Source organism: Corylus avellana, chromosome 1 (genome assembly GCF_965113065.1).
Source record: "Corylus avellana chromosome 1, dhCorAvel1.hap1.2, whole genome shotgun sequence".
Taxonomy (NCBI): domain Eukaryota; kingdom Viridiplantae; phylum Streptophyta; class Magnoliopsida; order Fagales; family Betulaceae; genus Corylus; species Corylus avellana.
In genome coordinates, this window is record NC_142490.1 from 35719033 (window position 1) to 35736237 (window position 17205).

At 36.4% G+C, this 17205-nt stretch overlaps 1 protein-coding gene across 1 annotated transcript; it reads right to left on the reverse strand.

The window, feature by feature from the left end:
• Positions 1–4947: 4947 nt before the first annotated feature.
• On the reverse strand, positions 4948–15799 carry LOC132172479 (proteasome subunit alpha type-5). Its single transcript, XM_059583993.2, has 10 exons — positions 15672–15799; positions 15330–15374; positions 15134–15215; positions 14859–14939; positions 12459–12572; positions 12279–12380; positions 7120–7178; positions 5818–5920; positions 5395–5460; positions 4948–5293 (listed from the first exon to the last, which is right to left on the reverse strand). The coding sequence occupies exons 2-10, from the start codon at positions 15341–15343 to the stop codon at positions 5201–5203; spliced, it is 714 nt and encodes a 237-aa protein (XP_059439976.2). The 5' UTR covers positions 15344–15374; positions 15672–15799; the 3' UTR covers positions 4948–5200.
• Positions 15800–17205: the final 1406 nt, after the last annotated feature.

A 17205-nucleotide genomic window follows, 5' to 3' on the forward strand; every position in this document is an offset into this window, starting at 1 on the left:
ATAAGCTTAAAAATGAAACTTTTACCAAAAAGTTTTTTTTTTTTTTTTTTTTTTTTTTTTTTTTTTTATATAACTTAAAAGCTATATTTCTCAAACGCAATCCCAAACAAGCTCTTAATATGATGTGACCAAATAAGCCGGGGCATAATGAGACACTTATAGAGATGTTGTTATACTTGTCTTCACAAAATTTGATATAGTGGTCCCAACCTTTTATGTAGGTGTGCTCAATGGTTTGCACATTCAATTTGCAAGTATGAATATTATTGAAAACATATAGAGATATGCGACTCAGGTTGGGCCTGGTATGTGTGAGTGGTAGATGTAGTATGTAAGGTGCCCATCAATGGGCAACTCAAGTAGAGTAATATTAAATCGTTACTTCAAAACACAACATACAGAATACAACAAATGTCATGAAACAATTACATGCAAGTTGATACTAAATAGTGTATAAAAACACCATATGCAAGCTGTTTGCAAGTGGGTGAGAAAAATTAGGAGTGCAAGTGAAACAACTCGTTACAACAATGTAACAAGTCCAGCGGGAAAATTGCATCTCTCTCTTTTGATTTTTTGAGTGATGTAAGGTTCTTGAGTAACGCTATTTAGTAAACTCTCATACGATTGTCATACAACCATGATGATGTGCAAGTGAAATCAACATTTAGATCAACTAGGGCTTGTAAAAATAAAAATCGATGTATGATATTCACTGCCACATCATAATAATTGTATGATAGTTATATGAGAGTCTACTAAATATCATTTCTCAAGGTTCTTAGATTGTGAAAATGTGTGATTTGCTTTAATAGCAAACACCACTACGAATAAAAAAGGTTTGAACGTGAGGGCACGGTGACAACGGAAACCAAGTAAAAAGGTATTGGAGGTATATTTCTATGTTTCCTAACATAACCGTGAAACAAAATAAAATTTCAACCATAAAATGACTAATCTCTATTTCACTTGAAATGAAATTTATTATTATCTTATCTTTTACGTAGCTTAATATATAGGGTTAATAACTTTTTTAGTACCTCGATTTTAACGTTTTTATTTTTTTCCCTAAGTTTTAAAACCAGACAAATTTGGTATCTCACCTTTGGGAAAAGACAAAATCAATTGTTCTGTTAGTTTCCGTCAATCCCAATTAATGGAATTTCACGTGTCACTCCCATAATACGCCGCGTGACCTAAAAAAATAATTAAATAATAATTTTTTTTTTAAAAAAACTAAACCTAAAAAAAAAAAAATGAAAATCTTATGGGGGTGGCCGGCCCCCATTTTGTCGAAACCACCCCCTTTGGCCTTGGGGGTGGCTCAGAGGCCGGCCTTGGGGTTGGTTCTGCCACCCCTAGACCAGCCTTGGGGCTGGCCAAAATGGGGTGGCCAGCCACCCCATAAGATTTTATTTTTTACTTTTTTTTTTTTTTTTAATTATTATTATTTTTTAATTTTTTTAATTTTTAAGACACGTGGCGTATTATGAGAATGACACGTGTAAATTCTGTTAATTGGGACTAACAGAAACTAACGGGAGTATTGATTTTGTCTTTTCCCATATATGACTAATATGAGGTACCAGATTTGTCTGGTTTTAAAACCTAGAGGTGAAAAAATAAAAACGGTTTAAAAAATGGTCAAATTCTCTAAAAAAGAAAAACCTTACCTTATACATTTTTTTTTTTAATTAATTAATTTTTTTTATTTAATCATTCCTTTTAAAGTAAGTGGTTTCAAAAAAATTATTGTGTTAATATTTTTCACACATACTATTAATAAATTAGAGGAATAAATACAAAATCAGTCCCTTTAGTTAGCATAAATTACAAATTGTTTCCTACGACATAAAAAATAATTCACCCATGGGCCTGAAGATAGAAATTTGCTACAAACTGACTTGTAGTTAATTCATAGAAACTCATCTAATAAAGTAACATGTATCTTATAACTATTAAAAAAATAAAATACATTCAATCAAGATGTGGTGTAAAACCCATATTTTAAAGCATCTAATAAAAAGATGACACACCATCTAATAAGCCCAAAGAAAACAAATCACTAGCAAAAGAAAACCTAATGCAACTAAAGAGAAACTTTTCCCTTTCAAGATTTGGTAACACCGCCTCCTCCTCCACATAATCTGCCCAATGCTACCAGATCTTATGGAATGATGATTGTTTCCCAGCGCCCATAACTGTTTCCCAGCGCCAGATTTTTTTGAAACAATGATGATTTAATCATTCCTGTTTTCTTGTTTTTATTTGGTGAATTAATTGTTTCCCAGCGCCCATAACTGTTTCCCAGCGCCAGATTTTTTTGAAACAATGATGATTTAATCATTCCTGTTTTCTTGTTTTTATTTGGTGAATTAATTGTTTCCCAGCGCCCCATCGCCAGGTATGGTTGCTTTCTTGCACACATGTTGATGCCTCAGTCTCCATGACGATTGTCGCACAGGACAAGCAAAGAATTAAAGCTCTTCGTTTACTTGTTAATGGGTGGTAGCTCCATGCCTGGCTATGCTTCCCAGTGAAGTGGTCAGATCTGTGCTGGTTTCGCCAAAAAGGCAAAAACGGTGGCCGAGGCGGTGATGGGTTTATTAATTTTTAAAAAAATTATTATTATTATTTATTTTTAATTATGTATATCAACATGTATGAGTTTTTAGGGGCATTAACATAGATTTTCATCAAATTTTGGACAAAAAGTTAAACGAAAGTACCATTTTCGTCTAAATATATATCTAATGTACTTTTTATAATAAAAATTAAATTTTAAAGGACAAAAAATAAAATTATTAAATCAAATGGAAAAACTATATATTTAAGCCAAATTGTATTCCCGAGGAGTATGAAAAAATTCATCCGTTTCCAAAGGCCTTGTTTGCCAATGCCCCTGGAACGGTATTGTTCCAGGGCCTCCCTCAATCCCAAAAGAAAAAAATTTCACCTCAAAATTAATCCAACATCTCTACTTTTTATATCACATTAATTATTTTTATTATTATTATTTAAATAAAAAAAATTATTACAAAACAAATTTTTTACATTTTTTCATATAAAATATATTTTTTCACTTTTTTCCACAAAATATTTTCACTAAAACCATTTAAACACTTATTCTCATAAAAATGCTACAGTATCAGCTTAGGAAGAATCGGAACAATACCGTTCCACGGCCATTGACAAACAGGAACAAAAAGTCTAAAAGGAGAAGAATCCGGATCTAAACGCCCATAACTGTCTTGATATGATGTGATAGGTAAATAGACGGAGAGAGAGACAGAGATCTGTTTGAAATCTGGACGTGCTAGGCTGCTAGCTGGGGGTAGGGTCTATTAGAAGCATTTTCTTTCAAAAGGCAGGAAGATGTACTTGTGATGTGATGCTCTACTGTTCTATACATCCTTGCTTCTTTTTGGTATCATACCCCCCAAGAATTTAACTTCCTTTTTCATTCACTTTTTTATTTATTTATTTTTCTTTAAGAATACTCCTTCTATGTGTATTAGAGTATTCTTAGTAGACTCTTATAAGAGAATTTGTTCTTTTAAGTTTTTAAAATATGTTCAAAAAATCACAAAAAATATCACACCGCAGACTCCCTAAATGAACCATAAACATTATGATGACATAAAAAAACAAAAAGTAGTTTAGATTATTAAATGTTGATAAAATAACGAGAAAGCTACTACGAATGCTCTAAGCCTATAAACTTAACCTATATATAGTATTAGGGGAAGAAAATGTTCTAAATGTCTTTGAAATATAACTTTTTATTAAATCATTTTCTAAATTGTAAATTTTATCGATTTACTCCTTAAGGTTTCAAACGTTATCAAATATATCATTACGTCTATTTCCCATTAAAATTCTAATGGTACTATCATTCCATACCAAATCAAAAAGCGACACATACCTTTTAATATGTATAGCCCAAAGGTTGGGGTGGCTGATTAGATGTTTTGTTTACACGGTCAATATTCCTTATATTCGAAGTCTCTCACAAGAAAGACTTCCACTTTACAGGTACAAAGGCAAGCGGTGAGAACACCGACCAAACTAACTTGGCTCTTCCTCCTCATGGCCCACCGTACGTGCCGTTGACGATTTCTTCAAAAATCTCTTTAGTTGGAAGCCATACCCATGCCCAGTTACGTTGATGAAACCGGAGCAATGCTTTGGGATATTAGGGGAATCCTGGAGACAATAAAGCCAGAACCATTAGCCTACTTGGATGGACACACGGGCCCAATTACATTCTTGCCCATGGATCAATGCAAAATAGTTACATGAGAAACCCCAGGATTCTCAAGTTATTGTTTGGTAGGCTGACAATGGTTTAGACCAAACAAATTTGTTGATTTGCTCACAATGGTACCCCACCTTTCGAGTATATTTCCCAACCCGTTAAGACTAAGTTTGTCAATTTATTCACTCAGAAGTGCAAAGCATTATAAGGTCTAAAAAACAATTAACCGAATATAAAAATAAAAGATATGCTATAGTTCAATAAAAAGACTATTTTTTGCCCATAAAATTCTTAGGTAACAAAAAGCCACATGCCCATCAGTAGGTGGGACTACAGTAACTACAGATAAAGCCTATGGCCTTTTGCCACCTAAGACTTTTATGAACCAAAAATAATATTTTTATTGCATTATAGCATTTCTCTAAAAATAAATGCAATATAATGAAAATGACGCAAATTTAAAACTTCATTAATGCAGAAACGATTGGTCAAAATCTCTAATAAAGTTTAATAATTATAACATTTTCCTCGATGTGCAACTACATTTATTAAAAATAAAAAACTTTTTTGGATGACAACATTGGGAGGCTGACAATGGTACACAAACAAATTTGTTGATCCCACAACATTTTGAGTCGCTCAAGTTTGCATATTTAAAAGACTCCCAGCTAGTTCAGAAAGCCAAGCACTTAACCTGCAACAACATTAACCATGCAGGATTTAATTCAAAAGTTTTCTGTTCTTGTTCCCATGAAATGCTGCCATTCTGTCAAGGGCACAGCAATTAAGAGATTTCATCTTCAATAAGTGCCAGAAAAGTCAAGGGAGCCTCGACATATCCAAAAGCAGAAATAAAATACAATCTTTTTTCCCCAGCAAAATAATTTAACACAAATATTTCAACAATAAGTTGGAGATAATTGCTCATGCAAGGGCTTGTGCTCATAGGCGATTGATGACAGCCTCCACCTCAGAAGGGGTATATAGATGGTATGATGGAGCCACCTTTGCGATATCAACATTACTTGGAGTCACCTGGGATCAAACACACAGTTAAAGCAATTTGATTTAAAGAAAATAAAAATAAACTATAGACAAAATATATTAATCTCCAATTCCAAGAAATTATTTTTTACCTTTTCTTCCATAACCTGCCTCAAAATGGAAAGAGCAATGGTTTCAGCTTCTTTAAGAGAGATGTCCTGCAAATATTAACCATATCATATACCTCATCAACTTTTCAAGTTGACAAGAAAGAAATTCTTTACAGACAAAAGTAAGAGGAATATTTCATCTTGACATAGATCAGCACCACTTCAATTATTAGTACATCATTGAAGCATGCACTCAAAGATTTTTTAACTAGTTGACAAGTTTGTCTAGGTCCTTAACTTACAAAGTTAGCATGTATTTAGCCTTCTAGAGGCGGAACAAACCATTTGCACAAAAAGCATGCACACACAGACATATAAGAAGGCAAAGATAACTCATTATATCCACACATGAACAAGAGAACTGCTTGTATTGCAGTGAGAGAACATATAAATGCGAAAGGATACCTTGTTGTACTGCTCTTGCAGAGAGCTGTCTGCACCCTCTGAACCCGAACCAATAGCTTTTGCATTGCATTGCCAAAAAGTGCCAGATGGATCGGTATAGTATCTGCATTAAGTGAGTTTAATTCTAGGGTCAAAGTACGAGGAAAACACCATATGCATATAGCATAAGCAGCAACATTTTAACAATTACTCAAAACTGAAAAAAATAACAAGTTACCTAGGAATATGCACATCTTGGCACTATTACACATAATTGTCACATTCGTGTCCAGAAGAACAAACTATAAATGGAAATCTACAACCAGCCTTTTTTGCTAGTGAATGTGTAGGGAAGGAGCTAAGGTGAATAGTATAGTCATAAAGATGATAGTTTGCAAATAAAATAATAATTAAACCACAGGATTGAGATTACAAAGGCAACAGGTATTGCCGTTAGAATCAGGGATGGCATGACATGTGACTACAGATACAGAGAACTTCAACACTTATCATGTAAGTTTCACACTTAATTGGTATGATGTTGAAACACTGAACACTCAGAGATTGGTGAGAAGAAGTGATAATCATAGCCACAATGTGCCGTGTTGATCGGGATTTTGAGCAGTCCAAGTACCACAGGAATCAAAATGAAAGATACTGTTGTTAGTCTACCCCTTGAGTAATACACATCCACAGGGGTGATTCTACAAATCATCCTAACAATCATTATAATGGTTAAATTTTAGTTGGCAGTAGCAGTTGTCTGGTGTCTCCCACCACCCACACCCCAACTCCCTCAACCGAAAGCAAGAAAATAATCAAATTAAAAAAGAAACAAAGAGAACAAAAAAGGGCATTGATATATACTGGAAGAACAATTATATTATGTGATGCAAGAGCAAGAACACAGGCATGAAAGCATTAAAGCCGGATGTTACAGATTTTTAAAGAGCAGGAGCACCTCTAGAGGATGTCTACATAGATGTGGAAGGAACAAAAAGCACAAAAGGGAAGTCAAAAGTTATGTGGGTAAAAGTTATAAGGAAAAACATAATTGGTAGAAAGGTAACTGTGGACATTGGCCTAAATAGGGCTGAGTGACGTAAAATAATACATGTAGGAAACCCTAATTGGTTGGAATCAAGGCTTTTTTGAATTAAGTTGAGAAGCGTGAGATATAATCGAAGTATGCATAATGACGTCACCTTAGATTTATACAAGAAAACTGCACTTGCAAAATATGTATTTTAGTTTTCTTGCTAGGCAAAAAAAAAGTATACAAACAATGCACTTGCAAAGTAAGCAAAGAAAACAAATACTCACAGGCTGGGCCCATTCTCATCATGGCCAGCAATGAGAAGAGAAACTCCGAAAGGTCGAGACTGCACAAAAGAATACCATACATCAGAAAGCATTTAAGAATGACAAATCTAGGATCTAATATCAAATAGTCAAAGAGGATCCAATTTAAAACAAGCGAAAACATTTTAAATGCAATAGAAGCAAACAGCACTCTATGGACACTGTTCTGCTGTCTCTTTCTCAAGAATGAAGGTATCTGGCACACAGCACAGCGTCCCATACAAAAAGTCCTAGAAGGTGAGTGACAGTAAAATGATTTTTTTTTATAAGTAATAGTCAAGTTTTATTAAAAGCGTAAGGCGCCCTTACGTACACTGAAAGTATACAAGCGGAAACAACTAACTAAAAAAAGAAAAAACCGAAGCTTACCCACATAAGAACCCCAACAGACCCTCAAAAACAAACACCAAGAGAAGCCCAATAGCCCGCAAAACCCACACGAATCGTTACAACAACCCAAGAATCTCAAATAAGAGCCACAGCCATACATAGAAAGCCCAAGCTAAAGCCCAAAGTAAAGCCCAAAAGAACCAAACACAGCCCTAAAAACCCACGGCAGTCACCACCAGCCTGTGCCCCTACTGCACCTCAAGAGGGAAGGAAAACTTATTTTTGGATCCAAAAAACCCCCGCCAGAGCAGGCCTTACACTGGGGTTAGCTTCAAACCCGCCATGGGAAGCTGCAGCTCCCGACCCATAGTGCAGTAAAATGATTACAGAATTTAAAGTATGAAATGCGAATTTCTGCAAGAACATGCAACTTTACATAGGATTTCCTAAAACAGACGGTTTTTTTTCCCTACGAAGTAAATACAATTCACCTGTAGGAACTGAAACCATGACAACCTCCACCTCTTTTTTATGGAGCCGTAGATGTCATTCAGTCCAAAGACCATTGGCCTATCCCCAGGCAACTTCAAAGCATACTAACTTGTTTGGGTAAGAAACAAAATTTCCAAGACTAACAAACTGAACATTGGAGTAGAGCATGTAGGTACGTGTTGTTAGTTTTTCGCTTGTGTTTGTTGAGTCCAAAACCTATGAGTTATCAATGCCAAAAGGGAAGGGGCGGGGGTGGGGGGGTCTTTGCTTTGGATGGTTGAAAGAGGCCAAGGGTGATCCTGTGTGGTGTTGCTTGGTTGTCTTCCACAGTGGAGGATTTGGTTCGTAAGGCAGAGGTGGCTGAGTTCTTCAAATCGTCTAGGGAGGGGTGTGGTTTGCTGGAGGATCCACCGCAAGCTCATGCCGGCATCGTTGCTGGTGCGCAGGTGGAGCAGCCTACTAGCCAGGCGTCTTTGCCAACCATCTGCGATGTTAGCTTGTTGCTTACGGTGGAACCTTTGGGTAAGGTGGCTTAAGGCAGAAGGCTTTATGGATAGGGTAAGGTGGCGGTGGTCTTCTAATCACTTTCAAGGCTCTCCTGTCTTCATTTCAACTCGAAAATTAAAGGCCTTTAAAGCTGATTTAAAAATCTGGGATGAACAGGTGTTTGGCAATGTGGAGTCTCACAAAAAATCTCTTATGGTGTGGAGCTGCATGTTCTTGATGTGTTGGAGGAAGTGAGAAGGCTTATGATTATGTCAATTGGGAATTTTTACTTGTTGAAGAGGTATGGTTTCGAGGAGGTGTGATTTCGAGGAGAAATGGTGCTCTTCAAAAGGGCATTGTATTTCTTCTATGCGTTTTTCCGTCTTGGTGAATGGCAGTTTGTTTGGTTTCTTTAGTAGTTACCATGGGTTGAGACAAGGCAATCCTTTGCCACCTTTTATCTTTGTTATCGTGATGGACTCATTGAGTACAATGCTTTTTGCTACTATTAATGAGGGATTTCTCTCATGCTTTTTTATGGGGCCTAGGCACTATGGTGTGGTTGATATCTAACATCTGTTTTTTGCGTATGACACTTTGGTTATTGGTGGGTCTAAGACCTTCGCCTTCTGCATGCTTTAATTTTATGCTTCAAAGCTGTCTCCGATTTAAAGATTGATCTAGCTAAGTCGGAATTGGTTCTTGTGGGTAATGCGGATACTGTCGATGGGTTAGCGGGCATTCTAGGCTACACAATTTCTTCTCTGCCTTTTAAGTATCTTGGTCTTCAGTTGGGACCTCCTATAAGGCCAAGTATATTTGGAAACATGTTATTGAGAAGATAGAGTATCGGTTGGTTAATTGAAAAAGGTTGAACTTGTTTAAGTATGGTAGGTTACCTTATAAAGAGCACACTTTCCAATTCGCAAACATATTTCATATCCCTTTTTCCTCTCCCTACGAGTGTTGCAAACCGAATATAGAAGCTTCATTGAGATTTCTTATGGGACGAGATAGGCGAAAAGTTTAAATTTCACTTGGTAAGCAGGTCCAAGGTTTGTTCTCCAATTTCTAAGGGATAGTTAGGGGTTCAAAACTTGAGATTGTTTAATCGTGCTCTCTTAGAGAAATGCTTATGACACTATGTGCCTAAGAGAGAGGCATCATGGAGAGTTGTGGTAGACTCTAAATTTAGCAATTCATGGGGTGAGTGGTGTTCTAATGAACATCTTGGGCCGTATGAGCTGGGTTATAGAAGAATATTAGGAGGGGGAGGGTGATGTTTTCAAGTCACACTAGATTTGTGGAGGAAGATGGCGTCAAGATTAGTTTCTAGCATGATATGTGGTGCGGGGACAAAGCCCTAAAGGAAGTTTTTCCAAATTTATATGGTATTTGCTTAAGCCAAGGATGCTTCTGTAGCAGCTCATTTGGAGCTTTCTGGTGGCTCTAATCAATGAATGTAAGTTCTGCTAGAGCAGCTCACGATTGGGAGGTAGATGTCTTTCAATTTTTTATATGAAGTTAGAGTAAGACGGGAATGTGAAGACAAACTTTGGTGGGCCCCTTTCAAAAAAGGGTTGTTCGTTATTAGCTCCTTCCACAGTGTCCTTGCTTGTAATGATAGCATTCCTTTCTCTTGAAAGAGCATTTGGCTGACCAAGATTCGGTTGAGAATAGTTTTTTTTTTTTTTTTTTTTTTCGCTTGATTGGTGGCCCTAGGGAAAATACTTACCATCAACAATCTTAGGAAGCGTCATGTTGTTGTGGTTGATAGATGTTGCAGGTGCAAGAGGAATAGGTAGTTTGTGGACCATCTTCTTCTCCATTGTGAGGTTGCTTGTGCCTTATGGAGTGCGTTCTTCAGTCGTTTTGGGCTTTCTTGGGCTATGCCTAGTAGAGTTGTCGCGTACAGGTGGTAGCACTCAGAGTGCTATTGTGTGGAAGATGGTGTCTTCTTGGCTCTTATGGTGTCTTTGGACGAAAAACAATGATAAAAGTTTTGAGGACCATAAGAGGGCATTGGCATAGCTCAAGTCTTTATTTTTCAATACTCTTTATATTTGGACAGCTATGTTTATGTCTCCTTTGGTGCTTAGCTTTCATGATTTCCCTTTTTTTTATACTCACTCTAATTAGTTGTTCCGCTTGTATATTTCATGTGTTCTAGGATTGCGCCTTCCACTTTTAGTGATAATTTGATTACTTATAAAAATAAATAAATAAATAAATAAAAAATATAAAAATTTAACATTGGGATATAATAATATTGTACAACCTGCATTATCTTCTTTTCTTATTCGAAGTTTTGAAGAGCCAAGAAAGTAGGCTATGTATTTTGCAGCACTCTTGGGTTCTAAAAAATAGGCACTTGCAAATGATATGATGCATTGAAGCATCTGATATTACTTTTCACTTAACAGGGACCCACAACTTATATAACGAAATAGAAAATTAATTGCAGAGGAAAGCAATTAGCCTTTAATAAGAGTAAGGGGTAATTACTTTTTCCCCCCATCAACTACAAGTCTACAACGCATTGTCACTTTGCCCCCATGAACTGACAACCCTACTGCCCAACCCTATCAAACTACCATTTTGTGCCCAAAACCCCCATTCCGTCAGTCAAAGGCGTTAACTCAGACGGTCAACCACTTTTGCCCACAGTAGGGTTGTCAGTTCATGGGGACAAAGTGACAATGCCCCCATGAGTTAACGTCTTTGACTGACGGAATTGGGGTTTTGGGCACAAAATGGTAGTTTGATAGGGTCGGGCAGTAGGATTGTCAATTCATAGGGGCAAAGTAGCAATTCATTGTAGTTGATGGGAGGAAAATGTGAGATAGAAAATTTCAAGATGGCATGTGGGGCGAACATGACAGGTTGACCGTTTGAGTTAACGCCTTTGACTAATGAAATGGGAGTTTTGGGCACAAAATAGAAGTTTGATAAGGTCAGGCAGTAGGGTTGTCAGTTCATGGGGGCAAAGTGACAATGTGTTGTAGTTGATGAAGGGAAGAGGTAATTACCCCTAAGAGTAATAAGTCCTCCAGCCAACTTCCTCATCAGATAACACCACTGCTTTAACTTAAAATATTGGATTCAACTCCATGACTACTTCAGTCTGTTGCTCTTTCTTATGCTTTAGTCCTTCCATTAATTTTCAGCCATCATTACTCGACAAGAGGAGCTTTATTGTGTTATTTGCAACACATTCCCTAGTTGAAACTCCCTTAAAAAAAAGGAATCCTCTGTAAAGTTGGCCGGTATTTCATGCCGATTGTCATTTAAATTAAAAATAATACCACTTCAAGATTTTAACAACAAATCTCTCAATTTAAAAGCATCCAACAAATCCCTATGAATAGTGGGTAGAAAGTTTAAACCACAGAAAAATCTCCAATATGTAATTGGAATAGACACAACAACAGTGAATAGACAAACAAAATCAGGCTGCTAGAACAGCCAACATGCTAACATCTATAATGTCATATTCACATTTAAGTAAAAGACAGGCAGAAAGGAAACAACTTAAAGCAAGTGGAGAAGAAAGATAAGAGGACAAATAAATCAGGTTCAAGATGAAACCATGTATATCTTGAGCTGAAAGCAAGCAAATAAAAGAGAAAAAAAAAAAACAAAAGGGCTATATATAGAAGTACTCGCTATAATTATCAGTTGCATTGTGAAATGCCCAACTTCTGGCTTTTTTTTTTCTTTTCTTTTTCATTAGTATCATATATTTCACAATAAAATCATAAACAAGTGAATCAGTTATTACCATAAATCATGCAAAGTTAAGTGATTATTACCATGGATTCTTCATCACCTTCGCCAAATCGTAGGGCCAGATCACAAAGAGCTTGAGTTGTAGACTCCACAGTCATTGGCTCACCATAGGAGAACCTATGGTTCTGAAAAATAAAAAGAATATAAATCTATTGGCATAGAGCTATTGCTTCCCACTAACACATTGATAACAAAAACTATACCTGAGTTTCCACCCGTGCATGCTCAACAAGTGTTCGAGCATCAGCAATCAATCCACTCATGGCACATCCAATATGGTCATCAATTTCCATAATTTTCTCCACACTGCTGGGTTCCTAAAAGAGAAATATAAACAAATAAGGTCTTGACCAAGTGACAACCCTCTATATTTCTAACATTAGCAAGTGTGGTTAATCTACATCAAGAGAAAAATTCCCTAATCAAAATTCAGATGGTACCACTCTTAGTTTTTAAATGAACAAAAGATTAGGTTAGAATAGAATTTTGAAAAGAATATCATATTTAAATCTGATTGCAAGTTTTATCAATCCTAATGTCGATCCATAATCCTCACTGTCACATTAAATTTGTGAGTTCCTTAATAATGATTAACATATACACAAAAGCTCTTTTCCAGAATTCTTTTATTCTTTTCCATAGCTCGTAGGTTTTGGTGTCAGATTACATGGATCTTTCCAGTCCCCACATCCTTTGGAATCCTACCTTCATTAGAGGATATCATGATTGGGAATTTGAATCTCTAGATTCTTTTCTTACTCTCTTATACTTCGTGAAACCCCATCCGGGATAAGTGGATAGTATGGTGTTAACTCCTTCTAGCCGCCACGGCTTTGCGGTGAAGACTTACTATACTATACTACAATCAGGTGAGCATGGTTCATTCCCTTGGAAAAGTATCTGGAACGTGAAGGCCCTTCCTCGCATTGCTTTCTTCTTATGGGCGGCGGCTTTGGATGGAATTCTCACAGTTGATAATCTCATAAGGCGGGGATTCCAATTAGTTAACTGGTGTTGCCTCTATGTAAAAAGGATGACGAAACTATTAATCATCTTCTCATCCATTGTGAGTATACCGCTAACATCTGGCACTTAGTTCTTAACAACTTCGGTGTCTCCTAGGTCATGCCTAGTAACATCCTTCAGCTTCTCCAATGCTGGAATTTTCAAGGGTGGGGACATCCCAAAAAGGCTATCTAGAAATTTATCCCCGCTCTTCTATTGTGGAGCATTTGGAGAGAAAGGAATTGACGTCTCTTTGAGGATAACGAGACCTACGTGCTTCTCCTTGAATCTTCTTTTCTGAGATATCTTTTGGATTTAGCTATTGTATATGTTCCTAACTTTCCCTTCGTGAAACCGGTAGATCTAATTTGTTTTCTAGATTGTAGGAGTAGCTAGGGCCTCAACTCTCTTATATACTCTTTGTGTACGAGGGCTTTGCCCTTTTTTCTATAAAAATTCTAATTATACATCAAAAAAAAAAAAAAAAAAAAAGCATTCCTGTTAGTTTCACCACTTAAAGAACACAATGTTGTTCCCTGGTAACGAACACACACAGAGATGCATTCCTCGTCGTACCTAAATAAAACAAATAGGATAGGACATTTATAACTTACACTCTTAATAGCAATACAAATCAGTAGGTTATTATCATAACACCGATCTGAAAAAAACATATGCTTTCACAAAATGCATATAAAGTTATCCATAATAAAAACAATAGTGAAAGGCTTTGTAGCCCAATGGTAAAGGACGGTTGGCTTTTGATAGGTCTTAGGTTCCAATCTTGCAAAGTGAGCATACACGCGCATACACACACACACACACTTATTTGTAGTCTAGTAATTTTCATAAAAAAAACTAGCGGTGATAAACAACATCTACCACTAAAGGTCAATGCCAACAAACCTAAAAGGCCTCTCCGCAATGCATTCCTCTAAATATAATCAATTTCTAAATTGAGCACCTTGTGTATATTCAAAAATGCTTTGAAAAATATGGGACCAAATAGAAAGACAAACTCCTAAATCAAGATAAGTTCATTAGGCAACTTTACCTACATGGAAATTGAACTGTAAATCGAAGTCTCAACTCATAAGGACAGATTTCTAGTTAAAAACACCAATCTGTTTTTGCTTCTACTGGATTTTTATTCAATATAAACCAATCAAGACCTACTAGACATTTGTAATCTATACACACACACAGAAGCTAATACCATCTTTTATCTTATGGCCTGTATTCCTTTAGTAGTGTGCTTTGTGTACAAAAGCATACATCTAAAGGTAGCACTACTACTAATACTCATATGGGGCAGAAGATTTGCACTTCATCTAAAAAGGAAATTTCTTTAAGAGTCTAAAAGTTAGGAGAGGGCTTCTTTAACATTGAGCGAATACAATGATTTTCCGGACTTTCTAAACCATCCGACTACTTTTAACATCTGCCTAAAAAGAACGTGAGTTTTACAACAATTCTTCCATCAGAAACAATTAGAAAAAATAAAATACTGTTCAGGACATTTAACAATTAACTGATTACAACTATAAATGTAAACATAAGAACAAATACATGGAAATCACAGAAGGATAAAGTCTTACCAGTAGTGGCGAAGTGATACGTTTCTCAACTGCAAGCACAACTCCTTCTTTCGTCTTCAACCCAATTGCAGTTGAACCCAGCTGTCAATCGATGAACACCCGTATTACATTTACAATCAGAACCATTTGACCACAAAATAAGAAGATATAAAAATAAAAACACATAAATGAACGAATAAGCAAGACCTTGATCTCGTCTCCCCTAATAAATAGCTCGCAGGAAAAAAAATTATTCCAAGGAAACAAACAGAAAGTAGAAAAGAAGAGTGGATTACCTTGATGGCTTCAATGGCATACTCAACCTGAAACAACCGCCCTTCTGGAGAGAAGGTGTTCACTCCTCTGTCATACTCAGTCCTTCACACACCCAACCCACAACCAAAATAAAAACAAAATCAAAAACCAAACATACAAGACAAATAATCAAAATAAACAAACCCTATATATATAGTAGCACCAAATGTCGCTAACCTTGTGAGAAACATTTCCGGTTCAATTCGATTAAAGCCCTAGAATCTGCGTGAGATAAACCCTAGATCAGTATCAGAAAGAGATTATTAAATCAACGGTTTCACACAAAACAGATGAGCACATGAACAACGCCTCAAGGTAATCGATTTTCTCAGGAACCAAACAGAAAAGTATATTAGAAGTTTCTGAAATTGTTGAAAACCCAAAAAACAATGGCATAGATATAGTAACAGAGAGAGACTAACGGATCTCTCGGATATCAAGCTCAGGCAATGAGCTTTTTCACTATTAGTGCATGGATAGAGAAATCAGAAAAACACAGAGAGAGGGAGAGAGATTTACTGGTTTGAATGATATGTGCGAATGTGAGAAAGAGAGAGAGCTGAAGAACGAGCGTTGTACTCTGATGGAAAGCAGAGACGAAAAAGGTCTGGTTTCTTGTTGGGGAAGAAGGCTTTCTAATGGGCTTGGGCCTTTGTTCGGACTTACCCGGGTCATGAAATGTGTTCCACAATGCGGCACTAGCTCCGTCCGATTGGAGCTCAATTTTTCACTACATATTTGATATGAGTTAAAACTTTAGTCCGGTTGAGCCTTAAAAGGCTAGTTTCCCAATCACACACTGCCACATAAGCAAAATCAGACCAGGTGCATAAAATTATCCTACAAGCAGTAGGACCGGATGAAGAAAAGAGATGGAAGAAAAGAAGAAAAGAAGAAAAGAAGAAAAAATGTCCTGGAGAAAGAAAGAAGCAGCGCCATGTGACCATGTCACCCTCTCCGGCGCTGCGGGTCACCTTTCTCTTGCGCTGGTTTTCGGCCTTTAGGTAATAAAATTTTAAGGGTTAAATTTTCGCCTTTAGATTTTAGATTTCAATCCAAAAACGAGTTTTTAGGCATTAAAAACGAGTTTTGAGCATTAGAAACGGGTTTTGAAACATTAGAATTGAGTTTTGAGGTAAATTTCGGCGTATCTCGATGGGTTTGGAGGCGGGTCACAGCCGACCAGCCGCGTGGGTCAAGCCAGACCCACGGCCACTATCGACAGTCTGACCCACGACCGGCATGGGTCTTTCTATGGGTCTACTGGGTTTAGGGTCAGTCTTTTTGGTATTTTTTCACTTTGATTTGCTGTTCTTGTTCTCATTTTGGTTTTTTCCAATTTTCTTGAAATGATGATGTGGCTCATATTGATTGGGTGCTACAAAAGTAGTGTTTTGCATGAGGATCGGATCATAGGGGCTCTCATTAGATATTCACATAAAAGAACCTTAAAGAATAATATATATAATTTATTAAGTTTATAATCATGATGCTTAATAACCTATAAAAGGTAAATTGACATATGTGTAAATTTCAATTTAGCCAATAAAAAAAAAAAAGGAAAATAAGAGTACATTTAAAAATATCATTGATCCAAATCAATTAATAAAAAATTGTTTTCGAAACTTTTTATTCCTCAATGTCAATGTCTTTATCTTAGAGTCTGTTTGGGATTACGGTGGAAAATAGAGCTTTTGGATATAGAGCTTTTGCCTGTGAACTTTTGACAAAAGTATTATTACTGAAAAGCTATTTACATGTTTGGTAACTGCGGGGTTGTTTGGATGACACTTTTTTTGGATTTGTTTTGAAATTAGGTTTTTTCGATTTTGTAAAAATTTTTGGTTCAAATTTCTGGAATGCAACAATTTGCATGTTGACCATGAAGTACAATTTTCATTTTGAAATCCTCATTTTATGTGAATTCCAAAATTGTAGGTAACATTAAATGTCAATTATTGGGTCCTGATTTTCACCCAAGTGTTCAATTATGTTGTCCTAACATGTTTCAAAGAAATGATTACCGAAGATCAACTTCGGCTTTGAAAAACCG

What these genes read in the sequence shown, in the direction of transcription:
- LOC132172479 (XM_059583993.2), bottom strand. An exon ending in GTATCACTTCGCCACTACTG is followed by an intron (nt 12,573 to 14,858) that starts GTAAGACTTTAT and finishes TTTCTCTTTTAG; the next exon opens with GAACCCAGCAGTGTGGAGAA. An exon ending in AAGGTGATGAAGAATCCATG is followed by an intron (nt 7,179 to 12,278) that starts GTAATAATCACT and finishes TCTTTTGTGCAG; the next exon opens with TCTCGACCTTTCGGAGTTTC.